Below are 12,440 nucleotides of genomic sequence, written 5' to 3' on the forward strand. Positions count from 1 at the left end.
GGCAGATCTATGCTCTGTAACAACTAAAAGACCACCACAGGAACTCACTGCTGCTCTTCAGCTCTGTCTGACCAGGACTGATTGATTCCAAGACTGGTCTTTGCTGCTGTAAGGAGGAAGAAAAATATATGATAAAATGAGAGTAAGAAATGCTGAATCACTTTACTTCAATTAAGGCTTCACAAGAAAATTCTATTTTTAATCTTAGCAAATACCCTGGTGTCTGATCTTCTGTGAGTATTTATACTTCTTTATTTTAATAACTCCCCTCAAGGCCAATATGAGCTAAGCATGCAAATCCCCAGAGAACTGATGAAAAAAGCAATCCTATTCACTTAAATGTAAAAATAAACCATTTGGCATGTTTATGCAGAAAAGAAACTCATAAATTATTATTACTTTTTTTTTTCCTCTGTCATCTAGTACTTTCTTAGCTAGATTGAAGGCACGCACAGCTTCCTGCTTGCATTTTTTTGCTTTGAAGTGATGGTGAATAGATTTATTAAATTAGAACAAAAAGTCTGCTAATTTGTTGCTTGTCTTCTCTTTCAAATGCATGATCTGAAAGGCTCAAAGTATTTGTGTATTTGTTGCAGTGCTGCTTGCAGTTTGTTATGAGGGAAGTAATCTCCATCAGATTTTTAAGCAGTATTTTCCTTCCAGCAAAATCTCCAGGTCACAGCTCTTCCAATTACATGCAGAAGGCAGCAAGGAGACAAAGCTGGTCTGGGTAGCTTTCTCTTTCAGCAGCAAAGTTTGCATTTCTTTTAATGTAGTTAAAACATTTGACAGGAGGGAGTAGGGTTTAGTGATGTGAGGTGATTTCCAAATGAGTGTTAGCTTTTTACTGACCTACTTTTGACTAATGGTGTATTCTTGTCCATTACTTTTTGTCATTGAATAATGCTGATATATTAAGCTGCATGCTTCAAGGGCATTGTAAAATTGCATGTAGGGGCAGGACTGAACTGTGAAAGTGTGAATTACTCTATCAGATCATACCCAATTAAAAAGTGACAAGCACAGGAGGAGAAATTGAAAGCAAGGTTTATCTTTCATGTAACATAAGAAGTCACTATATCGGTTAGAAACAAAGTGAGTGTGAAACAGATTCTCCACCTCTTCTCATCCCGCTCCAAAAATTAATATTATCTGCTGACTTTATTATCTGAAAGAATAAGCCCCTGAGTTGTAGCAGCTCATGTTGAAGGATATTACAGCAATGGGAAGGGAAGGGGAAGTACAGCACCATACACCTTTAAGCTATCTGCTATCAAAGCATGCACTGGACCTCAGGTCAGCACATTGGGAACTGATGGATAGGGAGTTTGGAAAAGTGGTGATAGTTCATATAAAACTGTAGTGTGTCGTTAAAGGAAGACTTGCAGTCTTTTAGGCTCTCCACAGTTCCACAGGAAGTGTAGGAATAAAAGCATAGTAAGGAAAACGGGAACTTCTGCTAAGCCACATAGCTATAAAACTGCTACAAGTTAAGGAATCTTATTTTATGTCTCCAGTGCCATTGCAAAAATCCTTATATAGCCTTTTGCATAAGATTCACCAGCACTCTCCTAATGGTGAGATGGGTTTGTGAATATACAAATGTATGCAGTGGTCCATCTACAATATAATCTTCCAGAATCCTGCTGGCTCAAAATGTTGTATTGCAGAACCTGTTCTGACAGTGAACCTGGATTAAAGGTGTTACGAACAAAATTGTGGTTCAGAGTACTAGGGTTGTGGTGGAATTTGTTGTTTGTTTGTTTGGTTTTTTTTTTTTTTGGGGGGGGTGGGGGTGGTTGCTTGATTGTTTTGGCTTGTTGGAGGTTTTTTGTGGGTTTATTTTTTTTTTTTCTAATCTGATAAATGCTTTCATAAAATCAATGAAAAAACCCAAAAAGTAAATCAACTTTGTAAAATGTATGCTATATTTACTATTGGGATGCAGACTGCTTCAGTGGTGTGTGACTGCTGTCTGTTCACCAGGTGAACACCACCTTCTGCAGACAGTCGATGTTATATTGACCCTGATGATTGCTGCTAATGATATTACTTAAGTGGTTTCAGTTTGTGAGCTCCTGTGTGTGTATGTGTGTGAACACGACTTTGGCACAACTGATTGGGTTAGTACTGAGTTTTCAGATTAGGCTTTAGTGTGTGACCTTCTACTTTGTAAATTAAAAATAATAAATACAAAAAGTAAAAGGGGAAAGTAAGAAATATGTGAAGCACTTGATATGTCTAAGCTGTGCTTTCAAGCATTGTTTTGTAGGGAAGATAAGGGGAGGTGGATGAGTAAATTCACAGGGTACCAGATCCATGTAGCAAGTTTTGCCCATAAAAACAGTGATGCTCTGTAGAATGCCTCTTTAAATAAAAGACATATTTAATTGGTGTACAATGAGTTAAGAGGTTAAAAGTAAGTGACTGATTAACAGTCCTATTAGACTTGGAGTTGACAAACAGCTGTTAAAGAGGGAAAAAAAGTTAATGTGAAAATTATTGTTCTCTAAAAGCCTCCATTTTCCTGAGGGGATTTACTTTTTCCCCCATTCATACCCATAATGGAGTACCAAGGGTCATCCAAAAGAATGGCTTTATTATTGGTGAGTAAGTAATTTTTTGGAGTTTCTTCTGAGTGAAGAAGTTGTTAGGGACTCATATGCAGACAATATCTAGGTCCCAAGTTTAAAAACAGACAGAAAACCCCAAAACAACAAATGCCCCCCCAAAAACCTAAATCTCATAACAATCTTGAGTAGTAATTCTTTCAATTCTGTAGTGTTTCAGTTCTGTTAGAAGTTTGATACAAGATTCATAATGTTTTAAAGGACTCCTGTGCATGGACTGATGAATTAGTTAGGTTTGGTTGCTTCTGCAAGTAAAGAGAAGGACCTAGCTGTGTGGCTTTTCTTTTTTTTTTCTTTTTTTTTTTTTTGTATGTTTTTTGTTTTGTTTTGGGCTTTTTTTTTGTCAAGAGGAAACTTCTAAAAACTGTACTTTTGTTAGTCTTACCATTTTTCTGGCATGACCAAGAGAATAATACATTAATTACTAGATATATTAATGTAATATAGATAGAATAGATTTTTAAGAAAAAAGGGGAGAAGACACCCACACTGTAATTTGAATGTGAAAAAAGTTAATGGAATTCTTATTTCTAACTGATATGTGTACAATTTGTGGGTAAGAGATGAGTTGGTTAAAAAAAAAAAGAAACTGTACATTTATGCCATTACCTAACTTTGACTTTTATTTTGCAGTGACCAATGTAAAAGAAAATGTTGAAAAGTACATGGAGATGCTGGAGGATAAACTCCATAGGTAAGGATGATAACATGGAAAACTTTGAAAGCTTAAAAATGCTTGTTAATGCAGCATTGACATGCATAAAAGTGTTAGGGAATGTTTTGGAACTTGCATTAGATACCAAAAGTAGTTCAAAGTTGGAAACCCTCTAAGTGTTATTGTTAAGACCTCTGTTTGTGGCTGTTTTCAACAGCTTTGCTGCCAGCCTGCCAATGGATGCAGGTAAAAGAAAGAGTTGCTGTGTGTGGAGTTCTCCAGTGCATAAGGACTTGTTCTGGAGCAGCACTGGTAGGGCCAGAGAAGAGGGAGCATACATGTGGTTGGTGTGCATTGCTCTACCTTCAAGTGCTGTAATCTGTGGTGTGAGCTCTTGAACATCTAGAAGCCCTGAAGTACTGGGGGTGAGACAGCAGTTGAAAAATCACCCCTCTGTTCCTATGCAAAACCCAACTTTGAGCAGAGCCAAGGGATCGCTTACCAGAATTCTGGGCATCTTTAACAAATAATGACTCTTTATATAACAGTTTTGAAAGAATGCTGTTTTGGGGGATTGTGGAAAACAAGTAGAAACCAAGACAATAATGGAGATATTTTAAGAACTGAATCCTAATGCAGAATATACTTATTTTTTTGCTTTTTTGGTTTTTTAAAATCAAATGCTAATATTTATATTTCCTTCTCTTGGGCTCTAGATCACCCTCAAGTTTTAGGCTGTTCCTTGAAATATCGTTAGTCAATGTTGCTCTGCTGTTTTAATGGAATCTTCTATTATAGTGGACTTTGCCTTGCAGAAATATATTTATATTGGAAAAACATTTCATAGGAAGTAATTGGAATTTGTGTCTTATTAAAATGCAACCCACCAAGTTAGCGCCACTTCCTTTTCTGTCACTGAGAAGGTAAAATTAATAAACCTGTTGCCCTCATTTTTGTTGTATTGATAAACAGAGGATTCTCAATCTTTAGATTTGCTCACTTATACTTTTGAATACAGATGTATTTATTTTGTATAACTCTTAAATATAAAAGTAATTTAGAGAGCTGAGTGAAAGTGATGGAAATAGACCTTGAAGATCAAGCTATGTGTCTGTGTCCTCCCTAACCTGCCTTAATAACATTTATATTTCATATACTCCAATCCATAAGTGTAAGACAAGTCTTAAGAACTTTCTGTGGGTTGTCTTTTTGAAAACCATACTCTTTATTAAATAGTAAAATATAAGGTATAACAACATGTATTGATGCTTCATGGCTGTATGGATTTAACTGACCTATCAGACTCCTAGAAAGAAATTTCTCTTTAACAATTAAGTATTTCAAGAATCTGTATAGAATTTTTTTCTCCTTCCAAGAATTTATCATATAGAATTTGCAGCTGTGGCTAGTTTTAATTTATTTATGCCTTTTTTGTATAATTTTTGGATTGTCTACCTGGACTTTTCTGCATCAGTATCTTAAATTGCAACACATTTTTATTTGTCTTAATAGGTGTTGTTAATGAGCTTTCAGCATGCTTTTTTCTCTTTTCCTGCTATTTGTGGGAGAAATTTCCATGCTGAACTGCTGGTATTCATCCTGATTCTGCAGGGAGTATCATTTTAGGGGAGGTATTAAAAGTTAAACCCTCTTTTTGGCACTGCTTTATATTTTAGAAGCATTTTTTCTGAGCAGGAGTTGACCATTTCAAACTTCTCTTAGCAGATTTAAGAGTTGTTAAATATTGTAAAAAAATTTTTTTGCTTTTGTATGCAAGGATTGCCTTGCTCAGTCCCACGGAGACCTGTTTTAGGCTAGGTTCTCTCTTACAACCAGGCTACAGGCTTCAAAGTTTTGCTGTTGAGATAAGGGTTCTTCCAGCCTATACTGAGAACACCCATGCATGAAGTCCAGGTCTATCAGTGCAGCCGTAATGGTGCATTTAACATGCACTTCAGAGCTTCTCTGTCTCTAACAGACTGTTGCAGTGTTGCCAGGCTTCTAAAATTTCCCTTCCTGTCCTTAAGGATTTAAAAAAAACCCCAACCAACCACAAACCAAAACACCCCCAAACAAACCTCCAACAACAACAACAATCCCTAAAATTCACCAAATAAACCCAACAAAAAACCTCCTCAAAAAACCCACCGTAGTGCTGGCCAAGCCCCCAGATGGTGAAGATTCAGTCCTGAACCAGTGACAGCTTTGCAATATGTACAACTGGTATTATTCTAAAAATAGTCTATTCTAAGTAATTAAGGGCTAAGAATTTCTTTTAAGAGGGGGAGAAAAAGGGAAGAGAAAATCTCTAATGGTTTTACCAGAAGGAAGTCCTTAAGATACTACATCTTTAAAATATTTTTATATTTATGCTAATAAAGTGGTTATAGATACTTGTTTTTTAAAGTTTCTTTGGACTTTAAGTAATTAACACCACCTGGTTTACAGCTTGTGTAATTAAAAAAAGTAAGCAAGAGCCCAAGAAGCTTTTTTTCTTTTTCTTCCCTCTTAGGAAAGTAACTTGAGAGACTGTTTCTTTTTTTTGTGTCTTCATATAGATGCTCAGATTACTCCTTATATATCATAACCTATAGAAAGGCTCTCTAAGGAAAGTTTAAGGACTGTTTTAAGCTTGCACTGTAAACAGAGGTAAAATGTGCATCTGGTTCATGGATGTGCTTTTTTGGATGCCTCTGAAACCAATAGAGGATAGAGTCTGTGGAGCACAAATTCAAAGAAATTTCTAAAGTTTTTCTCCAGATGAAACGTATCATTTTGGTAGGTAATGTTTCAAATGAAAACAACCTAGATTCAAACTCCTTCAATTTAGTATATGGCTTCAAAATAAGGTAGAACTGTTAGGAAAGGTTTTTGACCACTTTTATAATAGAAGAGAACTAATGAAGACCAAAACAGCTTTAATGAAGATTGAAGTTTTAAAAGTATAAATTTTATAAATTAAAATATTCCCCTTCCCACCCTTTCCTGTTTTGTTTATTTTTTAAGAAAAGGTTGGAATATATTCCTCTTGTATGTTTTTTTGGTGGTGGTGGTTTTGTTCTTTTTTTCAGGGAGCGGGGGAGGGCTGACGACCTAGCTTACTCACTGGGGCGTCTTTTTTTGTTTTGTGAAGGTTTTTTTTTTTTAAAAAAAATGTAATATTTCTGACTGCAGCCTACAAAATATATTTGTCCTTGAGTAGTTTAATAGAATGCTAGTCTGTTTGATTAAGAACAGTACTCTTTTAATAGCCTTGCACCTACAGAAAAAAAAAAAAAAGTATGTATTGACAAAAAAGGAAATATGGTCAGTATCTAATAACTTCACCCCAAAGAAGGCTGACTGCCCATTAAGTATACAGATTACTTAACGTTGTTTTTTCCTTTTAAAATATATTGTATTCTGAGCAGTGGATTGACAGTTGTTGAGGACAGTATTCTTCGAGAAAAGAATAATTAAATAGCATCTTTAATCATCTTGTAGGCTACCTCTTTTCCAGTCACCAGTATACATCAAGCCACTCCCAGAGTTTATACATTAAATCACTAGCTGCTGTTTTGAGAGTGTAAAAATACCATTGCAAATAACTTCCATTAGTGAACAGGAGATATGCAAAAGTGGTCAGACTTAGGATAATGAAACTGTTCAGTGAAGACATCTGTCTGTAGGAATATCTGAAGTGCAAGAAGTTTTGCTTAGATAGCTTCAGTTGTCTCTTGAGCCATTTAAGAGATAGACACTTTAGAGTGTCCAGAGGAGAGTCACTAAATTGGTGAAGGGCTTAGAGGGGAAACCATATGAGAAGAGGCTGAAGTCACTTGGTTTGTTCAGCCTGGAGAAGAGGAGACTGAGAGGAGATCTCATCACGGTCCATATGATAGAATGGCAGGAAGATGTGCCAGAGCAAGTTTAGGTTGGACATTAATAAAAAGTTCTTCACCTAGAGGGTGATGGAGCACTGGACCAGGCTCCCCAGGGAGGCAGTCATGGCACCAAGCCTGACAATATTCAGGAAACATTTGGACAACATGTTCCCTCAGACACATGGTCTAAATCTTGGGATTGTCCTATGCTGGGACAAGAGTTGGACTCGATGATCCTTGTGGGTCCCTTCCAACTCACAACATGCTATGATTCTAAGAGGGACTCTAAAGGAGAAGTTTACTATAGTTGTCTAATCTAGCTCATTGAAAGTCAGCTGAGCATCTTCTTGTGTCACCCTTGTTCTTCTACAGAATGTGTGTGTCTTCATCTCACTTTTTCCAAGTGGAGACTCTTCTGGGGCTTTACATCATTGCCATGACTAAAAGTGGGCTTCAGCAATCCAAATCTTTCAAGGACCACCAAGTTCTGCCATAAGTGAGATTGAGGCATGTAAATGGTTGGGGGTCATGATTTGAGCCCAGGAAAGAATGCTATGAAGCCATAAGAGCAGAAGATTTGGGTAGGGATTTTGTGCTTAAATGCTGTCTCTTAAATCAACACTTAATTAAAAGTGACCAGGTTTTGCAAAATATGTGGAGCGCCAGTAAACACTTTTGAAATCAATGGAGATGCAGAGAGAGTACCAAGTTACGTTTGTTTAGATACTTAGATGTGGGAATCAAAGTCTAGACTTGGGTTTTGTAAATATTTGTTTTTGAAGATACAAAAAAATATCACCTGCCCTTTAAATGGATAAGAAAACCTTGATATGTATTTCTGCATGAAGTCATAATCTTCTGACTTATTTTTGAACTCTTACATACCTCAGTGAAAGTCATGTGATGTGAGCTATAGTGTGTCTGTCACATTTTACATGTGTCCTGTATCTCATTAAATTTCTGTCCTAGCTTCGGTCTATTTACCTTCCATTATAGAGGGACTTGTGAGAATGCACATGCATAGAAAAGATTGATCTGTGTGAGAACTGTATTTGATAGCTGGAGAACTGAAAACAAATCTGTGGAACAAGGTAAAATTAAAAAATAATAATCCTTCAGAGCATTGCCCTTGCAGAAGCTAATAGATGTTCCACAGCAAATACAGTTATCTTACAAAGTGCTGTGCAAAAACAGGGATTCGGTTGCATCACTGAAACATGCAGCAAAAGCTCAGCCTTCCCTTTGGAGACACTGCTGTGTTATTCTTCCAGTAGCAGAGGGAAATAAGCCATTTTACTAAATAAATAAATAAATACTTTTCTTTCTATACTTTTTCTTTTATTATATTTCTTTATACCAAAGAAAACTAAGATTAAATGAATAGTACAAATCATCTTCATAGGATTTAGGATGAAATAACAATGCTTCTATTTTTCAAGCATCCATCTGCTAGGTATCTATAGAAACATATTTGGAATATGTTGCCCTTGTGAAACTTATTAGAAACTGATAATCTGTGAAAGCATGCACTCTTAAGCAGATGGAGTAAATGTGGCAGAATTGTTAGAAGATAGTATCATCTGAAGATTTATTTTTTGTATTCTGTGAATGATTTGACCTTTGCTGTAAGAACTGAGTTTTTTGACATACCAAGTATTTCCTGAGTGGCATTGCATGTTAACATAAAAGTTATGCCTAAACATATAGCCTAAGCAATGAAGGGGTTGTCAAGCATTGGAACAGGCTGCCCAGGGAAGTAGTTGCGTCACCATCCCTGGAGGTATTTAAAAGACTTGTAGATGTGGTGCTTAGGGACATTGTTTAGTGGTGGACTTGGCAGCATTAGCTTTACAGTTGGACTTGATGATCTTAAAGGTCTTTTCCAACCAAAATGGTTCTATGATTCTATTATATTCAATGAAGGAGCATCTCACAAGTGAAAATTCATCTTGAGGGGGAAGGAGGGAGAGAGCAGATAAAATGTCAGGACAAACCAAGGATCTTGGAACCATCATTCATCTTGCATGCAACTCAGAGTGTGAGAGCCAGACCCATCATGGAGAATTGAACCCTGAGGCAGCAGAAACCACAGAAGGAGCTGCGTTTGTCTCTGATTAAACAATCAGGCATTTAAACATTTTTCAAGACTGTAATGATTTTTCTGCAGTGAGGTGAGGTTCTTGTGTCCGACTGCAACTTTTTAGCCTCCTGCACCCCCCAGAGCCCTGTTTGAAGTCTGACACTGGGCTGTTGAAGAGCAGCCTGTAGTATCCAAGCCTACAAGTAGAGGTTTGTGAGTATTGAGCATTTTAGTGACAAAGCCCCTCTGCTGTGCTAAGGCTGCTGAGTAAGGCTTTCCAAAATCTTTTCCCTCTTGTATACACAGCAGCACAGGCATCCTTGGGAGTGCCAGATGGCCTGTGGTAATTCTGTGTAACCTGTGACTTGCTGCAGTCGCACTGAGGGCTGTTTCAGCTGCTGGTCGTATCTTAGGAATGCACAGGTAGGACTGAAATGCCATCTTTGCCTGCCTCCCCGAAGGCTATGTGTTTTCTGCTGTGCTTCCAAGAGAGTACACAGCCCCATCCTTTGCTGGATAATGATCTGATCTTATTTTGCTTACCACCAGTTCTGCAGCAGGAGTGTTAAATGCAGGTTAGACAAAATATTAGATCATTCTAGTGACTCATTTAGACCCTTTCTTCTTCCCAGCTGGTCTAAGTCATACACAGCTGTGAGAACATTAGCTCCCAAATTGTGAGCAGCAGACACTTTATATGCGGTGATGCATTCCTTTATATCTCATGGCCCACATGGTGATGGCTTCTAAATCCCTTATCATAACTGCCTCAGGCTGGAAACAATTTTTTTTTTACCAGCCGATGTAAAGATGACATTTCTTGAGCTGAGGGAATTTAATGTGATTGTACTGTTCTCCAAGCCTCAAAAGATTATGCTGTGACTTCCATTCATCACAAAAACGGGGCTTTTTAGTTGCTTTTTCTAATTCCCAGATAGGAATCATGAAATTATTTTGGGGGAATAATATTGTTCAAGAATAACTGGTGACAATTACACAAAGGTGTTTTATTGAGCTATTTTCTGTGTTATTCTGCAAGAATAGGGAAATGAGTAAATATGCCTGCTAGTAAGAGGTAATATTGCAATGACTGTGCTTTGCTGCTACTGAATGACACAGCACCTTGTAACTTCGCAAATGTATGCAAAACCTTTCTTCTTTAATCAGCTCTCTTTCACTATTTGTCTTGGTTCATTTTCTGTTCAACAGTGTTTGTTTTCATGTTCATGGTGGCTTTTTTCATCTCATGGATGCACAGTGCAGGAAATGTAGTGGCGTCTTACGCTGATGTAAGGTATGCTCCATCTGCACAGCTCCTTGTTCTCTGAAGTGTGAAGGGTATCGTGTGTTTAGGACAACTTGTATTCACTGAAGAAACAGAAGTCAAGCCCAAGGTGTGTTTTACCTGATCTCACACATCTGTGATTGTTTATTTTTTTTAAAGATTTCAATCAAATGTCACTTTACTAGTTCAGAACAAATGTGGCTGCAACCTGGCTGCTCAGGCTGCTAGTGCATGTGTGCATTCCGCATCAGAAATTTGTGGTTTTCTTATGCAGGCAGTGTTTTTAATGCATTTGAATGTGTGGTCTTCACTGAGCTCCATTCCTTCAGATGGGACCTCCAACGTCCTGAGAGTTCCATGCCATAGGACAAGTCAGTATTACAGGATTAATTGTCACCACATTACATCCCAGTTTGCTTGAAAATGAACAGTCTTGAAAAAGTTATTCCCTTCCCCTATTATTTGTCCTGTTAGTTTACATACCGTATTTCTCAGGTCTCCTTTATAGCATGCTAAGTTTCAGAAATGTTTATAGGAGCAGAACTAGGTATGAATGCTCCCAATAGCACAGCACACTGAAGAGATGATCTTAAAGCTGGTCTAAATGGTCTTAGAGCACATCAAAAGGGCTGAGTGTCCTTGTGGATGCATAGGTCCCTTTTTCATCTGGTTATGACTCCTTTTCTGTTCCTATCTGTGTGGGTTACTTCATTTTTTTAAAATATAACATTGATTCTATAGGTGCAGTTTCCCAAAATGTGTTGTTTGCCTGTGACTTTAAGCTGCTACTTAGAAGTGATCCTTATCTTCCCGAAAAAGCACCCTTGGATGTCGATGTAATCACTTGTGTTTCCTGTCCTTGCAACAAAGAGCTGCAGGAATAGGCCCTGTGTGATTATCTTAAATACTGAAAATTGGTACCATGAGTAGACGTTGATACCACTGAAAGTGAGTGTGTTAACTTATCAGATTCACAAAACTGGAAGAAATTTTTGCACACTTCTGTGACTTCTCAAGGCATTCTGCCTCAACTGTGGTTTACTGTTCTTTAGAGTAAAACAGTCTCTTTTGAACATATTTTGTAGTTTTACTATACTTTATGGGTTCCCAAAAGGTTTTAACCATCACTGCCAACAAAAAACTTATGTGGGTTTAGTAACGTTGAAAAAGCAGTGCAATGTCACCAAACCCACAGAGGGACAATGAAAGCCTTTACTTTGGAGAATCAATTCTCCTTGCTAGGAGCAATGCATTCTCTTTGTTGCAGTTGCCTTATTCTTACGTCTACGTGAGAGACACTGATGAGAACGGGATTATTGTTTCTTAAAGGCTTCATGTTTTCCTGATACTGTTTTCCAGCCTGAAAACAGCAACTTTCTGTTGTAGCACTTTCTTTGCTGTGGAAAGGTTATGATATAATGAACTGAAAAATTACCACTTCAGCTGTGTAACTGGCAACAAGAACATAGGAACTTGTGAACAAAAATAGCATTTTAAATAGATTTCTTTAGGGGAGGGAAGAATTGGCAAAACCAGCATATATGTGCAACGTTGCTTCCACTCAGTGTTCAGAAACAATATTCAAGCCTTTTTACTATCCCACTGATCTTTTGTTTTGGGACTATTGTAGTGAGGGGAAGTTCACTTGCCCAAAACATTAATAAATAAAAGGACCTATGAATAATGAAAAGCAAACTGCTAAGTGAGCTAGTTAATAAATTACAGGTGATTTTTTTGGTTGCTGCATTGGCCCAGCCTTACGTGGGAGATACATTCTCTTTTTGTAATAGTTTTGGAAACTTAATTTTCACAATGGTGAATCCAATTAACAAAGACTTAAATATCCTTTTTACTCTATTTCTTTTTTTTTCCCCTCTGCTTTAAATGTTTGTGTGCTTTCTTGTTTGCAGTTCTTCAATTGTTCTGT

The 12,440-nt window shown here is 37.3% G+C and overlaps 1 protein-coding gene across 1 annotated transcript in view; it reads left to right on the forward strand.

Annotated features, from left to right (window-relative positions):
* Window positions 1-12,440, forward strand: part of DISC1 (DISC1 scaffold protein) — a gene marked incomplete at both ends in the record, with an annotated part of 133,675 nt that overhangs the window by 91,848 nt on the left and 29,387 nt on the right. Inside the window, one exon of the mRNA XM_029086837.1 lies at window positions 3,264-3,324. Coding sequence (XP_028942670.1) covers window positions 3,264-3,324 — 61 coding nt within the window. The remainder of the gene's footprint in view (window positions 1-3,263; window positions 3,325-12,440) is intronic.

Source organism: Antrostomus carolinensis, unplaced genomic scaffold (assembly GCF_000700745.2).
Source record: "Antrostomus carolinensis isolate BGI_N321 unplaced genomic scaffold, ASM70074v2 scaffold13239, whole genome shotgun sequence".
NCBI classification, from domain to species: Eukaryota; Metazoa; Chordata; class Aves; order Caprimulgiformes; family Caprimulgidae; genus Antrostomus; species Antrostomus carolinensis.